The 23,760-nt window shown below is 41.5% G+C and overlaps 2 protein-coding genes across 10 annotated transcripts in view; one reads left to right on the forward strand and one right to left on the reverse strand.

Annotated features, from left to right (window-relative positions):
* LOC140225471 (uncharacterized) overlaps nt 1–15,903 on the forward strand; it is a 164,043-nt gene extending 148,140 nt beyond the window's left edge. For 2 of the 8 annotated variants that reach the window (XR_011900550.1, XM_072304521.1), the window contains exons 2-5: nt 10,204–11,293; nt 12,271–12,381; nt 13,026–13,103; nt 14,221–15,903. Coding sequence is in view for 3 of the 8 variants with exons in the window: in XM_072304521.1 (XP_072160622.1) it covers nt 12,271–12,381; nt 13,026–13,103; nt 14,221–14,235 (204 nt within the window). In the remaining 5 variants the exon portion in view is untranslated. Of the gene's footprint in view, nt 1–10,203; nt 12,027–12,270; nt 12,382–13,025 lie in introns of all 8 variants that reach the window. The other 6 variants (XR_011900553.1, XM_072304520.1, XR_011900552.1 and 3 more) reach the window with 4 other exon arrangements.
* LOC109032110 (protogenin B) overlaps nt 1–23,760 on the reverse strand; it is a 272,437-nt gene that overhangs the window by 123,104 nt on the left and 125,573 nt on the right. The window lies entirely within an intron of this gene.

Consider the following 23,760-nt stretch of genomic DNA (forward strand, 5'->3'; position numbering starts at 1 on the left):
AAAAACGTTCAATTTTTATAATCTTTATTCCCGTTTGTGACTTCATGAGGGGGTGTTGTCTTGACTCTCAGTATAAAGGGACTCTAGCGCGGCATGGTCGGACAAACGGTTGAATTGTGCAATTAGAGTGCCTGTATAATACAAAAGAGTATTGCAATCTCAATCCTTTTACCACAGAAAAAGTGTGCCGCTCTCTGATTGGTCGGCTATCATGGAGCCCCAAAGTTGGTCCAATTTAAACAAACCCCCGCCCTAGTGGGCCAATGTAAACGAACAAGATGACGAAAAAGTTCTGCGAAGTTCTAGACGTGATTTTGGATGTGATGAGAAATTTTTTTATATCCAATTCCTGAATTGAATTCAGATCGAACTTTGATGGACATTTTTGCCGAAAATCAAACTTTGAGTGTAATCATTATTCGTTTCTCAGCAGAAATTTTTTTAATATCCGATTCCTGAATGTATTTCAGATAGAACTTTGATGGATATTTTTGCCGAAAATTAAACTTTGAGTGTGATTATCATTCATGTCTCAGCCGGTAATACGTGTTCCTGTGGGTCGGGTTTGTTTACATTGGGCCAATTTTGAAGCTCCATGATAGCCTTGAACTGATGAACCAATCAGAGACCGGCACAGAGATGGCAATACTCCCCCGTATACAGGTACTCGAATTTACACTACAGATGAATTGGGAGCCAATATATTTTCCCAAAATCAGTGCAGTACTTCGGATGATTTTAAAATATTATTTTGACCGATGATTTTAAAACACCATTATTGAATGCCAAAATAACACAAAAAAGACACGAAATCACTGGAAGATGTAAAATTCAAGAACTTTCAAACAACTGTCGAATACAATGGGACAAAATCCCAGGATTTAAGAATATTAGAGGACTTGAAAATGCGAGAAAAATTCGAGTATATTCAAAGACTTTCCAGGGCTTCACGAACCATGTGAGAAAATCAGAAGAGGCTGGAAGGCGGAAGCCGTCCACAGAAAAAAGGTGTGAAAGTGAACTTCCCCCGTTTGTCCGCGGTTTCCACTTTTTTGTTCTATCTCGTTCACAATTCATTTTAACGTTCCACATACTGCACCCTTAGCAAACCATGATTAATGCACGTGGAGAAAAAAGCCATTCAGCCCATTCTGTTGCTAAAATGACCGCGATAAAACCGGCCAGGGTGCAAACCGAGTTGACAAACGGTACAAAAAATCCGGATTTTCCAGCTTGAGTTGACCACAAAACGTCGCCCCTATGACGTAAGGACGTATCTCAATTTCCACGTGAGCCCTGTTTTCCATATGAATTCATGCTTTCTAGGGCTCATCCGGAATTCTAGATACGCCCTCGTGCTAGAGATGCGACGAAAAGATGAACCAACGGGCTGAAATCCGGCGATTTTATGTACGAGCACGAACATACAGCACACAAAGGCCATTTTGAGAGGATTAATATCTTCGCCCTAGCGGAGCGATATTGTCATAGCATTGGAGAAAACAGACATGTTCAAAGTTTACCGTTCGATAAAATTTCAAATTTTCGCCATTATGGTTACATGCGTCCAAGTGTTTCTTACAATCTAAATTTTTCGTGTTTAATGAGTCCTCAATTGATTTATAACCGGCCAATGACTAAATTTTAATAAATTGACACAATTAACTCATGAAGAATGCGCACTAGAGGCTATGTTGGTTTGTTTTGGTTGAAAGAAACCTAATGACAAAATTTTAATAAATGAACACGATTAATTCATGAAGAATTCATACATGAGGTTATGTTAGTTTGTTTTGGTTTGAACCAAGTGTTCAATATTATGTCAATGACGTAGTCACTATATCAGTCTGTTCGCGCTGTGACGCTCCAAGTGCTACCATTTATTGGATAGGATACAAAATTCCCTTATTTTCCGAAGAAAATCTCAGACTCGGTGTCCAAACCGGTCCTTTTCCAGGTCATCCCGGGTTTCTCTAGCCCTTGGAGCTCTGACGAGCCGTCCGGATAAAAAGGCTGATTTTCGACACAACCCGACAACCATGTCGCGGGATTTTCAGGAAAGAGATGAAGGATAACCCGTGACGTCCTGCGTTCGAAGCGGTCGTTTAATTTTCGGGAAGGGCCGACAAACACAATTAACGAGATTAGCGACGTGTGTAAACTCATAAAATTCGCGAAAAAAGGGAGAAAAAAAGCAATTACTTAGCGAGTAAAAAGCCTAAATCTGCAGTACAGCTGACGAGTAGGGGGTTACGAAGGAGAGTAGAGAGGATTGTACGGTAATTTTCCATTATCCTGCAGCAACGTGTCGGTACACTGATGCGACATCAGTAAGTACGGGTTGCCAAGTTTCGCGAGGCGCGAGAGAGGTGGGGTGGAGGGGGACGATTACGCAATAGTGCAGAAAGTACCTATGAACATATTTCAAACCTTATATTAAACCGATTTTACCGAAAAACCGTCATTAAACTGAACCTTTATCAGTAAAAACATTTAAAAATTAGTGTTTAAATGTGTTTTTCATATCAGAAAAAATTGTAAAAAATTCCGAAAAATCAGCTCTCTCGACAGATTCAGATGAAACAATAGAGCATTTGCCTGCGAATTCTCAATTCACTAATTTTTAAATGTTTTTCCTATTTTAGTTTTTAAGTTCTGATAAATGCAGAAATCGAACAGCATCATTTACCATGGCCAGATTTACCTACTTGCCGCCCTCTTCTCGTTCATTTTGAAACATCAATAAAAACCATCAAGTAGTGAACGTGCCGGAGGGAGAAGGGTGCATAAGACGCGTTCACTCGTGTTGGACACAGTTTTTGCGTAAGCCCTGTCAACAGTACTGGCAAAAGTTCACGGAATTTCGCGCGAAAGTTCAGTTCCGTAAACCTATCTCTGTGGGGACAAGGCTTTTCATTTGTAAGAAATGAACTAAAAAATTAAGAAAGAACAAACATAAATGTGGTTCAATAATTTTAACTTCCGTCGCCGTGCCGCGCTGACCACACTGTGTTTGGCGCAATGCGTGAAGTATTCATGTAGTCTTGTAGGCACTGTGCGTTTCACGCCGCGCCGACCGCTGTTGGCCGTACTGTGTTAGACGCAATGCGTGAAGTATTCATGCAGTCTCGTAGGTGCTAATATGTGTTACATGCCGACCGCCGCGTCGAGGGCTTCTCCTTTTCATCTCAAGTCCTCGTCATCATTTCTTTTTGCGCCGCGCCGCTCCAGGCCAAATTACGTGTTTGGTTTCTCTCTTAGCTCAACTAATTAAAGGTGCGCAGTCTTTTGTATCACCGAAATACGATAAAATTAGAAATTAATGAACTCTCAGGAAATGAGAGATTTTGTCACCTTTTCTTGTTTGCAATTTCTTTTCTGAATCCGATTTTTTCTTGTTTGCAATTTCTTTTCTGAATCCGATTTTTTTGTGTCTGCATTTAAAAAAACTGCAAAATTTGCCGCCCCCTAATTTTGCCGCCATGGGCCGCGGCCCACGTGGCAACCCCATTAATCCGGCCCTGTCATTTACTATTCATAGTATTTGAGCTCATGATATTGAGTAAAGTTATCGCATGACACGATTCAATAGACCGTATTCGATAACGGTTCGATGTATCGTTTGGTTCAAAACAATAGCACATAACCTCAAACCAAACTGTAAGGATTTAAGTTGGAAAAGCTGAAAATGAGAAAATTCCTAACAATTTCACTTTAAATTGGCATTAGGTACGCAAAAGTATAAAAAATCTGTTACAAAAGACCCGTTCTCTCAGATTTCTGAATTTACTTTTGAGGCTATGTTTATATTTTGAACCAATCGATATCGATACAATCTCAGCCGTTTGATGTATCGAATACGATCTATTATTTACGCGAAATCGTGCCGGAGTCTCCGAGCATCTTTCGATTTGATCAATGTGGCAACAGTCCACTTGCCTCGGACAGAAGCTCCTGGCTCCTTCCCCGATGGTGAAACCGCGTTTTTTTTCTATTTTTTTATTTATTTTTTTCTAGCACAACGAGAGGGAGGGACCCCAACGGCAACGGGGATGGGAAAGCAAGGAGCTAATCAGGAAATTGCGCGTTTGACGAAGACGTCAAAAATTTATGGCGTATCGTTTTGTGCAGTGACAGCGGCCTCCTTCGAGTCTCGCTGTACCGCCTCCCCAAGTCACCGGGAGGGAGGGGAGGGGGAGAGTGTCATTGAAGGGGCGACAAAGGAATTTTCTCTTTCATCCCTGTCGGGCCTGGTCGTCGGGATAATGGTCCCCGATTAAGAAGCTCTTCGTGATTAGAAACTCGGCGAAGAAGTATCGTAACTTCTGCGCTAAGGAAGAACGCAGTATGAGCTTTCAGACGTTGTCAAAGAGGGTTATTCATATAGGCGAAAAATGTACCCAGCCCGGAATGTACGAAACTTTGTGAGCTGATAGTACTAGTTGAGAGAGGCTTATCCCTAGCTCCGTTTTTGCAGGAACCCCAGGGAAACAGCGTTGCCATTTTTTAAAGTCGTAACCTTCAAACACCCATAACTTTCGCAGAAATGCAGTTACAGAGCTCGTATTTATACCAAAAGATGCAAAAAATTACGTTCTATCGACCAATGCCAAAGAAATTTTAATTTGACTCCATTGTTGCCACGTTTTGGCCATTTTTTTAATTTTCGTAATTATTTAAAATCACGTTACCGCCTAAAAAAGTGTTTGCGGTTGGTGGGGATTGAATAAAAACCTGTCGGAATTATTGTTCGTTCGATTCCGCATCCATCGATATATTATACTTTTCTGAGAGACTTAGGGAACACGAGTTATAGCGATTTGAAAATTCGGCAACACGCCCTATACCCCGATATTGACGCTCGTTTAGGTACGTTTCGCAACTCCGTGTTAAAGCAAAACGCCTAGAACAAACAAAATTCGAAAAGTCAGTTCATGTTTTGCGCTTTTTTGAAACTTTCACATGATTTTTAGGAATTCAAGTAGCGGCGGTGTTGCCGGTTTTCAATGAAAACCACCGCTGCCATCACAATTTAAAGTAGTACTCATTTAATCTTATCCAGCTACATTTGCTAACCTAAACTGACCATTTGCGACATGGTGTTGACAACATTGCCTAATTTCCGTCGGAATTCGCGTAGAGGCGGGGTTGCCAGTTTTCATGGAAACCGCCACCGCAATCACAAAAAAAATGTATTACTTATTTAATCACGTTCAGCCTTATTCTGTAGTTGGAATTGTTTATTTAGCGGATCGATGGTTTCATCTATCTCTCTGCAACGGCAGTGGTGCCTGACAGTACCGAGATATCGATATTGTATAGAGATCAAGAGCAATGGATCTAGGCCCCTCGCCAAAACTACTCATCGGACCGCTTGAGTGATTCGGTAGCTTTAAATTTCGATATCTCGTTACTGTCGGTCACCACTGCCGTTGCAGAGGGATAGAAGAAACCATCGATCCGATAAATAAACAATTCCAACTACAGAATAAGGCTGAACGTGATTAAATAAGTAATACATTTTTTTTTGTGATTGCGGTGGCGGTTTCCATGAAAACTGGCAACCCCGCCTCTACGCGAATTCCGACGGAAATTAGGCAATGTTGTCAACACCATGTCGCAAATGGTCAGTTTAGGTTAGCAAATGTAGCTGGATAAGATTAAATGAGTACTACTTTAAATTGTGATGGCAGCGGTGGTTTTCATTGAAAACCGGCAACACCGCCGCTACTTGAATTCCTAAAAATCATGTGAAAGTTTCAAAAAAGCGCAAAACATGAACTGACTTTTCGAATTTTGTTTGTTCTAGGCGTTTTGCTTTAACACGGAGTTGCGAAACGTACCTAAACGAGCGTCAATATCGGGGTATAGGGCGTGTTGCCGAATTTTCAAATCGCTATAACTCGTGTTCCCTAAGTCTCTCAGAAAAGTATAATATATCGATGGATGCGGAATCGAACGAACAATAATTCCGACAGGTTTTTATTCAATCCCCACCAACCGCAAACACTTTTTTAGGCGGTAACGTGATTTTAAATAATTACGAAAATTAAAAAAATGGCCAAAACGTGGCAACAATGGAGTCAAATTAAAATTTCTTTGGCATTGGTCGATAGAACGTAATTTTTTGCATCTTTTGGTATAAATACGAGCTCTGTAACTGCATTTCTGCGAAAGTTATGGGTGTTTGAAGGTTACGACTTTAAAAAATGGCAACGCTGTTTCCCTGGGGTTCCTGCAAAAACGGAGCTAGGGATAAGCCTCTCTCAACTAGTACTATCAGCTCACAAAGTTTCGTACATTCCGGGCTGGGTACATTTTTCGCCTATATGAATAACCCTCTTTCCTTGAATAGATAACGAATTTACTCGGAAAATAGTGGATTTTTTTATTCAAATTCTTCGCGTAATGGTTTTCGCAATTCAATCTATAATATCTGAAAATTTAAAGAAAATATGCATGACTCTCCAAATACATGTTTGATCCGGAAAATTTGGCAACATTCGCATGCTCATACGGCGTTTTCCCTTAGAATGGCAGAACAAGGGTCTGGAAAAATCGCAATGAAGGAAATCGTTTTCAGTCTTATCCTTTTGTAATCGTATTAGTGCCCAATTCGATTCTTCAATCTTAAAATTGCGGCGCAATCTTCATTTCCGCTGAATACAAACGTAAGAACCGCTTTATACATATCAGCTTGCAGTTCAGGTGAATGAACTAAGAATGTGCATGGTTGGCATTTCGATTAAATCTGGGCCCTTTTGAAATATCATAGACAAAATATCGCTCTTTCAACTCGAAACAACACAATGAACGATGGAAAAACATACAAAGTTGGGTTCAAACCCAACACGCAACTATTTTAACTCCGCGGAGGGCCGGGTTGCATAGGCTGCATTTTGCGGGCGAAATCTGAGATTTGCCCACGGAGCTGGTGTAGCTGGGTTCCTTTCTGCCTGACGCGGTTTATTTTATCATCGATTTCGGGGATATTATAAAAACAGATGTTATAAATACAGATGTTCAACGCATTGCCTTGGAGTGTGAAGCTACACTTTCGAAATGCTGATCTAACGTCGTTCTTTAAGGGGCTGCGTGCTTTCTTATTCGAAAAAGCCTTTTATAGTCTTCACGAACTTGTAGGCTAGTAAAATTTAACACTTGTACCTTATGTATATCGCTGTAACTGTTCAGCATGTACCGAATATGACGTGTGCCATAGTCTCAGCCAGAGGCTCAATTGTACAAATTATAAAATAAATAAATAAATAAAACGCATCAGGCGCGTCGTTTTGTGCAATTGGGGGAAGTAACTGGACGCATCGCGTTGGGAGCCAGAGTGCAATGACGCCGGGAGGCCGAAGGGGGGGGGGGGGGGGGGCACGGAGCTTTGTTGACAGGACTTAGCGGATGCACACTGCACGTGCAGGCGTTTACATGTGAAAGCACAGGTGTTCACCGTTCAGTTCCCGGGCCCGAGTTGAAGCGCCCCGTGTGTAAACATCCGCGACTCCACTCTCTCGTGCTACGGAAGAACGCCGTATGAGCCTCCAGGCGTTGCCAAATTTCCTCTCTGCGAATATTTATTTTCGAAAAAAGTTGCGAGTATTTTTCCTTGAAATTTTCGGATGCTTTAGATTAATGTCAGGGTTGCCACAGAATCTAGAAAATGAAATTCCCTGACATTTCCCTGATTTTCCTGAAACATTTTGATGGAATTCCCTGACAATTGAAGATATAACATATGCGGTTAAGAAGACATTATTGAAAATAGTTTTCACGCAAAATTTGTTGTTTGAAACCTCAAACCCATGCCAGAAAGCAAATAAAGGTGATTAATTTTTCCCCTAACATTTACGTCATTTTCCCTGACATTACCAGGTTTGACCTGACTCTTCAAAATTCTCTGACGTTCCCCGGTTTTATCTCCTTCTTCTTCTCCGAAATTCTCCGGTTTTATCTGACTTTTAAAATTCCCTGACATTTCTCGGTTTTCCCGGTATTCCCTGACTGTGGCAACGTTGTAATGTGCGAAAAAATTCTCTGAAGAATCGAGTGAAAAATACTTGCGAATATTCCCAAAAAATCGTGTCTTGTTAAAGGAAATTTGGCAACGGCTGGAGGTTCATACGACGTTTCTCCTTAGCGCAGCAGCACACTCAACAGCGCCCATTTCGGGTGGAGCTGCATCGCGCCACACACATGAGCCGCCAACCCGGGTCTAGGCCACGTTTTTCGCCCCATCAAGTCTAGGACGGGGTTGTTAAGCTATGTTTTTGCGATCGAAATGCATCGAGATTAGGACATCGTTGCGAAAGTTGCATGTTGCCGATCGAAAGGCAATATTGCACTTTGCACATCCACGGGATGATGGAGAACGTTCATTCTTTTCGACTGGCTCGGAGACTTTAAGAGTAGAAAAGTTAGATGGGGCGAGACGCCATAATTACCAGTATTATTGGCTGATTGTCGAGGAATCGTTTGGAGGACAGCTTTAAACGCATGCTTACCTGTGAACAGAAAAAAATCAGTTTTTTAGACTGGGACCGATAAATCTGGTGCAGCAAGATTAAAATACGGACATAAAAAAAATTTGAACCCATAGTAAGTTTCAAACCTCAATTTGAAAAGACGGTGTTCTCTTTAGATGTAGATTTACAGCATGGTGATGGTGACTAGAATTCTTGATCATGCTCATTCCCTGATTTTCCATCATAATCAGAAGCTCATTCTCAGATGAAAAGCCGAAATTTTCTCCCAAACTTCCTAAAATCTCGATTGATCCTAGACACCCTGCTTTGAAGCTCATCCTACTTGGGAAATTGTGAGGAACATCATATAAAAATATCTCAAAATTTAGCCTCCGCAGAATTTTTTTCGGCGCTAAGCTACAGGAGATACGATTCCCGGTTACTGGGACGAATTCCCAGATTTTCACTGAAAATGTTCATCCCCTGATGAATCCAGGTTTTCCCCGGTAATTTCCGGTCTTAAACACCATGTTCTAAATCGGTAGGATCGAATGTTCTTCACACTTTTAAAAAAAGTTACGGGCGTTACAGACGTACCGTCAGTTCAGTTCCGGGCTTTACAGACATACCGTCTGCGCCCTGGTAAAAATTGGGAGTAGAATCTGTGTTCCAAAATACCATAGACCTACAGCCGGCTGTAAGATTTCCAATAGCTTCCATAGCCGGCTACACAATTTCTTATAGCCTTTTATATCCGATGGCGATTAAGCAACAGCCAGGCGATAAAGTGCATTCTAAACGGTACTAATTACGGATGCTAGAACTTAGTGAGTTTTTGGAATACAGCTCTCTTTTTGGGCCGTAGTATCTTGATTTATTTTGCGAGGAAAGCTCCGTACTTTTGACGGATGCCTGCCATTACTAATATATTAGAGCGCCTTCAGTTTCGTATGATACTGTGCAATACCGCTGGTGTGAAATAGTTGCTTCAAGCGCCGTGGCAGGCGGGCAGCCAGCGCGAAACACGCATTGGCGCCTACAAACCTAACAGGGATACTTCACGCGTTGCGCAATGCGTGAAGTATCCCTGTTAGGTTTGTAGGCGCCAGTGCGTCGCCGCTCCGCTTTGTGTTAGGCTCTGATATTTAATCTGGCGGAGTCAGCGTTACTTATTCAACTCATGATTTTGAAATGTTTGCACATCCTGTATGGATTATTCTCATTTTCATTGATGATAAAAAAATATGTACTACAGGAAAATATAATGTGTATTTTGTAAATATTAAGGTGGTTCCGTATCAAACTTAATGATTTCCAAAGCATACGAATTTCTACACAATTTCTTATAGCCTTTTATAATCGATGGCGAAGAAGCAACCGCCAGGCGATAAATTGTAAAGCCCGGCGATAGGAACCATAGCCCGGCTGCATAATTTTTTATCGCTTCGTATAGCCCGGCCGCATGATTTTCTCCGCATTCTACAGCCAGCTATATGATTTTCTGTAGCCTTCTTTAGCCGGCTATAAGAATTCCTATGGTATTTTGAAACGCAGCTCTTATCGCCAATTTTTACCAGGGCGTTCCGGGCTCAGAGGCCGAAAGTTCCGGGTGCTGAAGCCGTAGCTTTGACTCTTACGGATGCTACGCCCGAACTTTCGGCCTCTGAGCCCGAAACGCGGACGGTATGTCTATTGTCTACATAGCCCGTAAGTACGGCTTCCACAACCAGAGTTTTTTGGCGCGTATACGTAGTATACCGCCTTTGCGATCGTTTCGAACCCTACTCGATACAATAACCGAGTCCCTTAGTTCCTTACCGAAAAGTGACTACCGCGAACTTCTGAGATTTTCCAAAGCGTGTAAAAAGTTTATTTATCCATCAATAATTATGATTTAAAGTTGTTTCTCATTCTGGGGCTCATTAGTTTATGTGCAGTGAATACCAAGAGTCTACGTTACTTGGTTTTTTCAAAAAAAGCCTAAGAATGCGACGCGCTGATTTAAATTATGCATATATAAGCAGAATCAAGCGAATTGATTCGAGGATGGCTGAGCAGGTCGGCACTCTCGAAATGAGAATTTAACTCCTCCGTTTTGTTCAAAACGTTGCTTTGACAGATCTGTAACCTCGGTTATAATTTCCAAAAGTTGGTACCCGTGCTCTGATAGTGCAATCTGTGTAAGTGCAATCTGTGATGAGCCTCGAGACTCAATAGACCATTAGCTAAACGTGGCTCATACAGGAATCCACTTACCCCTCTCTTTCCCACGCTCCTGCTCACTGCGTCGGCGTCTCGACGAACAATAGCTAATGACGGTTGCCAAGCGATGCCGGGATCCTCAGCCCGGATCCAAGTATAAAATTGGTGATGTATTACTTCGCCACTTCGTCGCATTCCTTTCCGATTTCCAACCGTATAGAGTCAATCCACCGTTGAAACAGCAAATGATGAATAGGAGTCACGAGAAACCATGAGTGTCATATGAAAGCGTGCTATAATCGGGTCATGTACTGCGTAAAGCAAGAATTGCACCGTCTGATTACTTTGCTCTCATTGGTTATCCCTTATGTACGTCATGATTGATTGCCTCCGCATTTACCCCATTTTATCGGTTGGTGTGCTCATCTTCTTAGAGTTTGTCTATACTTCTTCGCCGTTGCCTAGTTCCCGATTTCACTGCTATGTCTGTCCGCCATTTTTGCGAGTAGATTCCGAGCTTCGTTTTTCGAGTCCTGTTCTTTTCTTTTGCGTGATTTTCATCGTTTTATTGAAAGTTTCAAGTGTGCATCTGTCTTCCTGCACATCCAGCAACATCCACGGTAAGATTATTTTATATTTACTGCTGTATTTATCATCCACAGTTCGTCTTATACATGGCTCTTTGTCTACAAGGGAATTCAGCCCACTATGGCATCAGAGTAGTGCTATTGCATCAATAAGTGAACATGTGATTCTCATTACCTTCAATCCACCGGGCAATATCACCTTGAATGAAGAATCAAAATTTTTCATCATCTTATTTATTTAATGTGACAATTAGACCAAAGTCCCGTAACCCCTTCTTGGAAGGAAGCCCATTTGGTTCACGTCACTAATTACTGAACATATCAATATTGGGGCTATTTTCAATCTAAGTGATGGATCATGCTGTATACTTTGGAAATTTTGATACAAGTTTCTATCATGGGGTTAAGTGAAACTTATTCGAAACATACATGTCAGTACTAGGTTTGTATATCAATTATACCACAGTAAACAACCAGACTTGATCAATACCATTGTTGAGGTATCGTTTTAGATGCATTGTTAATCTCAGCCGACTTAAAAGTACGAAATTGCATGATGCCATCATGAGTATGACAAAAAAGTAGACATCCAGCCGCTATTCCAGCAATTGCGTTGTTGCGGTTAAGCCAGTTGTGTAGCGATGCCCAGAGCTCACTGGTTCACTGGCCAACTCGTCAGTCTCACAGTTGCTCAGCGCACCATCACATAGTATTGAATCATTGTGACCGTTTAATTTTAATTTCATCTATTCAATAATTTTCTTAAGTAAGACATATGAATTGATTCTTCCAAAACCTTTGATGATTTTCCAAATAAAACTCCTCCTGCATTATTTGTTATCGGCAGCATGTAGGTAATATAATGGATGGCATTTAACATTGTATTTTTCAATCCTCTATCAACAAGCCATAAGTTTTTCTTCATATCTAATTTTTCCCCAATGCTTTGAAGATGAGAATTAAATTTTTTTTTGTGAAATGCTTATCTTAGCTAAATAATTTTTTTGCAGATGGTTCGTAAAGTAGCGCCAAGAAAAAGAAAAAACTTCCAAAGCGAGAAAAATACTCCGCAGCGCAAGGTGCTTAAACTTCAACATGACGAAGCAGAAAACCCTTTAAACGTGAGTACTATGATTTTGTCATGGGAACGGAGTTCCCCATGATATTACAATCGTTCCGTTGCTTTCGCTATGGGATTCCCTATACCTCTGCGACCTTGAGCGTTTCGCCCAGTCTCCGATTTTTGGTTGATTTTCCGATGTATCAAAAACCGTTGTATTTTTTAGCCAATCATGTCTCTACGTCAAGTTGTGTTGATTCCTAAAATTCGCTTTCAGCGAGTTTTTTTCCACCTCGAGATGTCGTGTCTGACTGGTAAATCTGCGCAGAACCACGAAGTTCCGTTTTTAGGCAAATTCTTTTTTTTGGGAGGTTCTGATTGGTTATTTTTCGCCATCAGTCTTCTGTTCGTTGGTGCAAAAGATCGCCTACCTCGTTGCTCTTGAGAAGCCGCCATTATCCCACCTCAAATTTTAAACATAGATATGTCACTTTTGCAACTCTGCTGCATTCAATCCTTTCAAAATTAATTCTGCATTCAATAATTCATGAAAATTTAGTCAAGATACTTTCTAAATTGCATCTGAGCAATATTGAGAGTGTAAAATCACATCTCACCTATCTGCCTACTATGTTATCATTTACATTATAATAATCATTATTTGCCGTCGTAATCTGTATTTTTCTTTTATAATCATATTTCCAGAAGATACTGATATTGACGATGTCATCTCCGAAGTTGATGAACAAGATAACAATAAGAAGAGTACCTGGCATTTTAACGGTAAGAAAAAATTTAAATGCGAATACAATATACACTTGTAAGTTGATGGTGTAACTGCAGCAATACATATCTCCATTTGCAGCGTTGCAGAATTCCTGGCACATTTTATTTTCTACTTGGAAAACTACTGAACATCATGGTTTCAAAATTTCAATGATTTTCCTTTTTTCTATGAAGAATATTCTATGAAATCTTCAAGCCATGATGTTGGTTTTGTCTCCTTTTAAAATATGAAATTTTTGCAGAAATTTTGAAACACTGAAACCAAAATACGCATATTTACAGTTTCACAGTCAAAATATTACTTTTTTAAAATATAACATACAATATTCTTTTTGCTTCAAGAGAAATAGATTAATGTAAAATATGAATCAACTGTGGTTATGCATAACTGTGCATCGCTGATGTGCTTGTCTAGATCATTTAATTATTTGTACCTTAACACAAATTAAGAGGATGTGTTCAATGATTAAGCCTCCTTTTCCAAACCAATGAAAATATGCCTGACCAAAAATAATCCACCCTCAAAATATTTTCTCCACTATTCTGCCGTGCTAAGGAAAAACGCCATATGAACCTCCAGACATTGCCAAATCTCCTTCGACAAATCACTAAATTTCAAGGCAGTTTGTAAATATTTTTCTTTCAATTTCTCAAGTATTTTTGCTTGCAATATCATCATAAAAGTCTGCAAATTTCTAGAAAAAATATTGATAATTATCGTCAAAAATAAACATTTTATTGGAGGAAATTAGGCAACTCCCTAATGTTCATACAACATTCTTCCTTGGCATGGCAGTATCGTCTATCCTGGTTACCTCCTTTTTGGTTTCATTCATGTTCAATATCATACGAATAGTAATTACGTGTCTTATCACTGATGGACAGAAACAGGCTCAAAGAAATCATGAAATGTATGTACTATTCTTAAATAACATGCTCTCTCCTCTGTTTCTCTATAATTATTGAAGAGTTAAAATATCAGCAAGTATCATGGGTTTTTATTCCTGTAATGACATTTCTTTCCTATTGATTTCTATATCTTCATTTTTTCATGTAACTATTTTCAAAATTCATTTCTTATTTTATATTGTACATTATGTTTCATAAACATTAGATGAGTCTGCAGTAGACGTAAACATGCCGATCACACAAATTAACACAGACAAAAATCAAAAGCCTATAATTGGTAAAGTAGTCTCGCTTACCAGTCTTGCTTCCTATAAAAGCCCCCAGAAAAATGGACTAATAATTAAGTCCATCCTTCAAGATATGTCTGGCCAAATGGGCCTGTTGCAAACTTTTGCTAGAGCAAAACTAAGAGTTGTTTCTTACAGATAATGCCTCCAAAATCACGATAAGCGCATCGGTAAAGTCTGAAATGCACTCACAACTTCACAATCTGCCTAAGAAATTTGCGGTTTTTTGAGCTTCCCGCTTCGAAAACGATACTACGGTACAGGTGAACATTTTGTTAGAGGAGCCGTTCCATTGGCGGCAATACTCATCATGGCCGACGCCAGTCCGCCAAAACACGTGTGATGGGACGAGATAACATCTGAACAGGATTAAATCAGATAACAATCGGCGTGTTTACGTTTATATTTTCCTCGCCCGCCTTAATTGATCTTGAACTCTCCTCGAATTACTCGCGGAACTGCGCAAGCGTCGGCCATGATGAATATTGCCGACGATGGAGGGACTCATCTAACAAAATGTTCACCTGTGCAGTAGTATCGTTTTTGAAGCGGGAAGCTCAAAATAACGCAAATTTCTTACGCAGATTGTGAATTTATGAGTGCATTTCAGACTTTGCCGATGCGCTCATCGTGATTTTTGAGGCATTATCTATAGGAAACAACTCTTCATTCTGCTCTAGCAAAAGTTTGCAACAGGCCCATTCTGTTAACAGGATTCAATGAACAAGCTGAAAAATTAGCCTCAATTTTAGAATTGAATGAAAGTTATCAAATATCGAAGGCAATAGTAAAGCCTGCTGCACCACTCTTTAATAAAACAAGTCATCCCTATGAATTAATTGCGTCCCAGAAAACACAAATCGAACGAGTCAGCAAAAACAAGGTCAATTTGCCTGATGTCACTCACAATTTTGCTGCATTTGAAGACATTAATAATAACTTGATTCCCCAAAATACTATTGTTCATGTCGAAGGCACTGTTACTGAAGTATTTTCTGCTTCCTCCGGCATAAATACATATCAGAAACCATATGAACGCAGAGCAGTAACACTTACAGATTATGCTGATAATAAACTTAATCTTATTTTATGGAACGCCAATGTTAATATAATTCAGAAAGAGCATATTGGCCGCAGAGTCAAAATATTTGACACGAAAATTTCCTTATTTCAAGAAGCTGTCTATGTAAATGCATCCAACTCTAGAATGGAAATAGATTATTAATGACACACTTCTCCAATTTTTATCAGTACAAATTCTTAACTTCATAACAAATTGATAACTTGTAAATTTTACAAATATTTATTAAAATTTATATCTTTTAAATTTTTCATTCAGTATTCTTTTATAAATAAACAATGTATCATTTTCTCATATATGTCCAGTTTTTATGTAGTCTATAAATATAATGTTAATAAAATCGTCTCATTTTTACAATAACTGTGTACACATTTGTTTTAGATCACAAACCTGAGTGCCTTAGAGATATGACAGGATTTTTTGGCTCCTTTATTGTGACAAGTGTGCAACATCCAAGGTACGAATTATTGACGCGCCATATCAACACTTTGTGTTGGATATCTCTGCTTGTTTTTCATTTTTTTCAGAACAGTCCTCACTCATCAACGAGCGGGTACTCCGGCCGACGAGTACGGTACCCGTTTTTTGTTTTGTTTCCCGACCCGGGCGTCGAACGTGACGATTAATTCGTGGGACCGCGCGTCGACGTGGAAACCCGAGAGTTGAGCAAAGTCGTAAAAAGAGCGCTCCCGAAGACGGGGGCGGGGCCGGCGGCGGCGGGGGTGAAGGGCAGGAAGCCAGGGTGAATAATAATGGGGCAATCGATTTTAGTGCGAAGCTGTTCAAATAAACGATTCGCGATCCGAGTCGTGCTGTTAACAGTTCGTCAGATGGGAGCGAGCGGCCGGGAGCAGTTAACGGCCGCCGCGGGGTTGCCCGATTGTCGGGGAGGCGCCCGCCGGAGGGTGCTGAATCGGGCGCGTTTAGGGGGAAATTTGGCAACAGGAAACGTGAGATCGGCTCGGGATCGCGAATTCGCGACGCGGGCGGCCCGCGGACCCGCCGAATCTGCGCCGTGTTGCCGGGTCGCAGATTCGCGAAATTTAGGATTCAAGAAATTTCGTCAGTCAACGAAAGATCAGGGTGTTCTAAACAATACCCATTCCCTGATTTTTCTATGACTTCTTCTGATTTTCGGGAGGTCTACGCCTCACGAGATCACCTAGTAAGATCCTGGTGTAAGAATTCTTAACCAAGCTCATTCCCTGATTTTACCTGATATTCAAGCGGACATTACCTAATCTCTGATTTTCCCTGATTTTGGGGAGGTCTACGCCTCACGAGATCACCTAGTAAGATTCTGGAGTGGAGAATTCTTGACCAAGCTCATTTCCTGATTTTCCCTGAAATTCGGGCGGTCATTACCTAATCTCTGAATTTCTCTGGTCTTCAGGAGATCATTGTCTAGTGAGATCACCTAGTATGATCCTGGTGTAAAAAATTCTTGACCAGGCTCATTCCCTGATTGTCGGGAGGCCATTCCCTGATCTCCGATTTTCCCTGATCTTCAGGGCGTCATAGTCTTATGAGATCACCTAGTAAGATCCTGGTGTATAGAATTCTTAACCAAGCTCATTCTCTGATTTTCCCTGATTTTCAAATAGCCATCACCCAATCTCTGATTTTCCCTAATTTTCAGGAGGCCATTGTCTCATGAGATCTCCTGGTAAGATCCTGGGATATAGAATTCCTAACCAAGCTCATTCCCTGATTTTCAGGAGGTCATCGCACCTAATCTCTGATTTTTTTTTTTATTATTATTTTTTATTTTATTTTTTTTTTTTTAAATTTGTGCAATCCTTAATCCTGTTTGTGGCACTGTGAAGGCCTAAAACATGGTGTCTAGTTTTCTTGGTAAAGCTCATTCCCTGATTTTTCCCTGAGTTTCCCTGATTTTTAGGAGCTCATTCCCTGATGAGAAACCGAAGTTTTCTCCCACTTTCCCGGGATTTTCTTGGGGAACAGAATATTATTTTCCACAGTTTCAGATATGAATATCGATTTTAATTAATCTTACAGCCATTTCTTTGGCGCACATTCGCACGTAATGATCCCTCGGTGGTTGGAGAAGAGATTCCCGGTTTCTGGAACAGATTCCCTGATTTTCTCCTGATTTTCCCGGTAAATTTTCATTCCCTGATGAATCCCGGTTTTTTAAAAACTAGACACCATGGCCTAAAATACGGGAACCAATCGGATATGGATTCGCGTTGTGTTTACTCTCAGTATAAAGAGACTCCAGGTTCAACATCGACCGATTCGACATTCGGTCCCGCGGGCCGGATAGCGACGAAAAAGGCGGGCAAATCCGAGTTTACGTCCTCGAAGTCGCAACGTCTACGAGCGGCATCTTCTCGCTCAAAAGATGAGCCCGCGCGCTCCCAGCTCCGGCTCTTTCCCTGACCGAGCCCCCAGAGAGGGCCTCTTCATCTCCGAACCACTCGGCTCCTCGCCTCCTTGCGATTCGCGAAAAAAAAGAAAGAAAAAAACACCGAGAAAGAGCCCGTTTCAATTTTCTCACTCCTTCCGATGGTTTCGCCGTTTTATTAATTGATATCTCTCTTTGTTCTGGTCCTCCCCCCGTTCCCTCCCCCCGCGAGTTCGTGCCCTCCTCGTCTCTCTTATTACTCTTTCTCTCCGGACTCACCGCCGCACAGTGGACCGCATTGAGAAAAAAGGAGGTGTTTGCACCTTGAGGTTTGTTTACCCTGTGTCGTAGGTCGGTGCAACCTGGCCAGCGAAATCCGGAATTCGAAGCATGAAAAACGGACCATTATGTCCCATTTTTTGCTTAAATCAATTGATGATATAATTTCAAGCACTTTTTATAGAATAACTTTTTTCCATAAATTACACCATTTCCAGGAAAATCGATGATAAAAGTCGTTGTGCCGGCTTACGTCATCAGAAAAATTCCAAGATGCCCGAAATGCAAACACCTCTTTTTTACTTTCTCGCTCCCCTAGTTTATTCTCTATTAGTGAATCGAGTCAATGGGAGCAGTCGGACAAAATTTGGAAACTTCTAACACTAATAACTCCGTTTATACAAAACGTTAAGGTTCTAAAAAGGGTTACATTGGGTTCGTTGTGAAATTTTCATCCGTAAGCACCCCTCAAAGTTTAAAAAGTGACGAATTAAATATCAAAATTTGCAGTTTCAGTTGAAAATTTCATGTCCGACTTCTCTGATTGACCCGATCCACTGTACGCAGCTGAGTGCGTTGATAGTTGAGCGCTGATCAGGGGAACGATGAGGAACCCGGATTTTTTCCCGTTTTCTCCGTTGCGCAACTGATCGTGAGTTTTCGGCTTTCGTCACTCCGCTCCGCTCCAGCGGCGGATCAATCACCGGAGGATTGTTACGATGTATCGATAGATTTGCCATTTAAACCTATGGAAAAGGATCGATAAGCAGGATGTTCGCATCGAACACCTTAATAATCGGTTCTTTACACAGCTTCAAGTAGGAAAACATCGACGATCGATCATTCACGCTTCGCTACTGGTTGGGATGGATCATCCGTTAGCCGTTCGAGGAAGTCGTTGCGAAAAATGAAATCTGCGATATCCGCCGGAATTCCTGAGATTTCGACGAGGAAACCTGCCGATATTTAAATGTCAGAGGCACAGTTCGGTACCTCTTTGAAAGCACGCATGGCGTATGCCCCGAGAAAACATCGTTTTTCCCTGGTAAAAATTGGCAGTAGAATCTGTGTTCCAAAATACCATAGACCTACAGCCGGCTGTAACATTTCAAATAGCCTCTATAGCCGGCTACACAATTTCTTATAGGCTGTTATAGCCGATGGCGACTAAGCAACAGCCAGGCGATAAAGTGTAAGCTAAACGTTACTAATTACGGATGCTAGAACTTAGTGAGTTTTTGGAATACTGCTCTCTTTTTGGGCCGTAGTATCTTGATTTATTTTGCGAGGAAAGCTCCGTACTTTTGATGGATGCCTGCCATTCCTAATATATTAGAGCGCCTTCAGTTTCGTTTGATACTGTGCAATACCTCTGGTGTGAAATAGTTGCTTCCAGCGCTAAACGCGCATTGGCGCCTACAAACCTAACAGGGATACTTCACGCGTTGCGCAATGCGTGAAGTATCCCTGTTAGGTTTGTAGGCGCCAGTGCGTCGCCGCTCCGCTTTGTGTTAGGCTCTAATACTTAATCCGGCGGAGTCAGCGTTTTTCAACTTATGATTTTGAAATGTTTGCACATCCTGTATGGATTATTCTCATTTTAATTGATAAAAAAAAAGTATGTATTAAAGGAAAATATCATGTGTGTTTTGTAAATATTAAGGTGGTTCCGTAACAAACTTAATGATTTCCAAAGCACACGAATTTCTACACAATTTCTTATAGCCTTTTATAATCGTTGGCGAAAAAGCAACAGCCAGGTGATAAAGTGTAAAGCCCGGCGATAGGAACTATAGCCCGGTCGCATAATTTTTTATCGCATCGTATAGCCCGGCCGTACCGCGTTCTACAGCCAGCTATATGATTTTCTGTAGCCGTCTTTAGCCGGCTATAAGAATTCCTATGGTATTTTGAAACGCAGCTCTTAGCGCCAATTTTTACCAGGGTTTCTGTGGAGGCTGTTACTGAAATGGATCAGCTTGTCATTCCCTGGATGAAAGAACGTTACTCCATTCCAGTGTTCCAAAGGGGGTTCTAAAGGGGGTTGCGGCGCGTAGTGGCCAGAGGGTGGAGCCCCCGAGTATTTCAAGTTTGGATTTCTGCCCGCAAAAGAACAACGGATCATTCAAAAAGTGCGGACGAAAAACGAGGAAGTCATTGATTTATTCAAAGAGCGGCCATCGCGTTTTGTTAAAATAATTATCACGTTAGGCATTAATTGACTGACAACATGCTACCTGCTCCGACTCGTCGGTCGCTCGAATATTTTTGATTGATTGAATAAGAGCCAATTACTTGATTGAGTGATTGCTTAATTAATTAGCAAATTAGTGATCGATTAAACCGACTAATCATTCGACCTAATACGGTGACCTAACACGCACAACTATGTCTTGAAATAGGCACGTCTTATCTTGCTGAGTTATGAAATAATATGCGGTTGTTGTGTAGATAACCTCTCCTAGATGATAATGACTTAAAGATATATTGCCGTGCTTAAAGGAAGAACGCCGTATGAATTCATGAGAATTGCCAAATTTCCCCGAGTAAGGCATGTATTTTTGAAGGAAGTTATGAATATTTTCCCTTGAACTTTTTAGATATTTTATATTAAATTGCGAACAAAATTATCTGAAAAATTGGAGGAAAAAAATCAGAATTTTTCCAGTGAATTCGTCTTATATTGAAGGAGGTACGGCAGAGGCTGAATGTTCATACGGCGTTCTACCTTAGCACGGTAGTATAAGACATCATATTTAGACTTCATATAATTAGGGCCCCATTCATGATCAATGTAACCAATGGGTCCCTATAAAAGCTTCACACGTCCGGGACTTGTCAGATGCTTGAAAAAGCATGATTTTTAATAGTTTTCGGGCAAAATTTGCTGTTCGAAACGTCAAACCTACTCTAGAGAGCAAAAGGACTTCATTTTACAATTCGGAACTATAAATTCCGACCCATCTGTAAAAGCATACTTATCTGGATAGAGAAACTAATGGCACATACGATGGTTTTAAACTGCGGCACAATTTATAGTTCCGAACTGCAAAATGTAGTCCAAATAAAGGTGACTTGACAATTTTCCCCTGACATTTCCAGATTTTCCCTGACTCTTTAAAATTCCCTCAAATTTCCCGATTTTCCCGTTATACCCTGACTGTGGCAACCCTGTCATAAACATGGAATTTACCCAATTCCAAACACCTGCAAATTATTATCCATGTCCACACTCTCCCCCCACAGATACTCTAATCCCGGTGCCAATGTAAAGAGGAAAAGCTTCCCGTCCGGTTATCAACCCCTTCCCTTTCATCCCAGCTCCCACCTCACCCCCGTTCCCGCGGGGCCGAAATGATATTCGCCGAATTCGGCACGCGATAACCGCTCGGGAGGAGGGTTCGGCCAATTTTCCGATGGGCGACGCACATCCGAAACGGAGCCGATCGAAAGCTCGCTCGAGGGGGCGGATTAGCCGGGGGAGGGGGAGGGGCGAACGACCGGATTCGGTTGACGGCACCCCCTCCCCCCTCGGCCCCCCACCGCGCGGCGGGGGCAATTAAAATTCGCCCGACCCCGGGCGCCCTGCCGACCGTGCGACACGCATTTGATACATGCCCGAAAACTTAATGCGCAGTTAAGTTTCGCGCGCCGCACAATGGTTCGAGTCAATGGGGGAGGTCGGACAAACTTTGGAGACTTTAAAAGCTTATGACTCCGTTTATACAGACTTCGGGATTTTAAAAGTGACTCTATTGGTTTCCTCGTAAGATTTTCCTCTTGGAGCACCCCTTGAAATTTAAAATGAGACGAAATAAAATTTGCAGTTTCAGTCATAAATTTCATGTTCGACCTCTCCGATTGACTCGATGCACTGTGCGCCGCTGCCGAACTGCGGGTCGATTCTCGAATCGGTCTCGAATGAATTCAATCGATAGCTCCCTATCTTAGCGATGCTATATATCGATCAAGATCATTCGATATCGATCGACATCGGGTCGAATGTTGAAATGTTATCGTATGACCTTGATCGATATATAGCATTGCTAAGATAGGAAGCCATCGATCGAACTCATTCGATAACCGACCCGCTGGTTATAATGCAGTGGCAGATTCTTCGCTTTTGGAGGGGAGAGGGGGGTCAATTTCAGATGTCAATGGGGGGGGGGGGTTCTGGAGAAGCCCCCCACCCCTAAAAAATTTAAAAAAATAGCCCCGTCCACTTTAAAATTTAAGCAGTTATAGCATAAAATGTGTGGATTAGTTGAAAGTTAAAAATTAAAGACTAATACCTCTTTTAGCGTAATTTTATTTCATTACATGGACTATTTATTTCTCCGGTGTTGATAAGCCTTTGATATAGTAAACTTTGGTTAAGTAGTTCTGTCCTCAAACCATTTCAGTGAACTTGAAGGAGCACTTTTTTCCTCTCCCTCTTTTTCCCTCCTTTCCACCTTTTTTCCTTCTTTGGACCCGCGGGAGGGACCATGCTACCATGCCTCCCCCCCCCCCCCCTTAAGTACACTGGAAAAAAAAACACATTGGATCTAGAGTCCAGACTCTTAAAAACATCGACAAGAAAAAATACTCTTGATTCAATCAGATTTAAGCTTAAATCAAGAACCAAGCCTCTTAATTTGAGCGGATTTCCTTTTGATTTAAGCTTAAATCTGATTGAATCAAGAGTCCTTCTTCTTGTCAATGTCCTAAAGAGTCTGGACTCTAGATCCAATGTGGTTTTTTTCCAGTGTATATACGTCGTTTCCACAATTTTCAATGCGGATATACTTCCTACGATCAAACGCGTGCGAATATTCCGACGGCTTTAACGCGTGCCGCAAGAGCTTCCTGAAACTTCACCCCCTCCCCTCTTCGGGCACGCCGTGACCCACTTCGGCGACAGAGGAAAACATCCCGCAATCCGCGCGTTCCAACCTCCCCCGACGCGGCGACGCGGCGTTGAGTAGCCTTTCGACCGTTTTCCCGGCGCGGCGGCGGAAAAAACGCGAGGAAAGTCATGCTGCGAAGCCTTTCAACGCGCGGATTTCCGAGTCGGGCCCGGGGCGGGGGGAGGGGGGTTCGTTCATTCCCCTCGCTCGCGTTTATCTCCGGGAGAGGACCCTCTTCGAATCGGGCGATTGACCCGGTTTTGACCCCCCGCGAGGTTCGGGGTCCCTCGGAAGGGTTGACGTGGGCTCCGGCTCGCCCCTCGTGTCCTCACTCGAAGAGAAACAATCTAACGTCTTCCGATTCGACCCGATAGGAGCGGAAACGTTTTTGAAACTTCTGGCGAAATACAGGGTGATCCACTTTTACACTGAAAAAAACCTCCGGCCTTCACTGAAAAAAAAGTAGCTTGGATCAAGCATGATAATTCTTGAATTTGCCGCCAAGAATTTTCTTCATCTTGCTTTAAGCTGACTTTTTCTTGATTCAAGAAAATTAATGCTTGGGTTAAGCAAAAAAGTAGCTTATATTACACTGAAAAAAAATTCTCGGCGTTTTTACCAAGGTCGATTGGTACCTTTACCATCTCACTTTTTTTACCAATTATTGGTAATTTTACCTAGACAGACTGGTAAGCTTACCTAAAAACCGGTATTTTTACTGTTTTTTTCAGGTAAGAATACCACTATTATTGGTAATCAATTCCCGGTAACTTTCCCATTTTATCTCGGTAATTCTACCATAGTCGATAAAAAATATTGGGGGTTTTTACCAAGGTCCAGT

This window comes from Bemisia tabaci, chromosome 9, assembly GCF_918797505.1.
Source record: "Bemisia tabaci chromosome 9, PGI_BMITA_v3".
NCBI lineage: Eukaryota > Metazoa > Arthropoda > Insecta > Hemiptera > Aleyrodidae > Bemisia > Bemisia tabaci.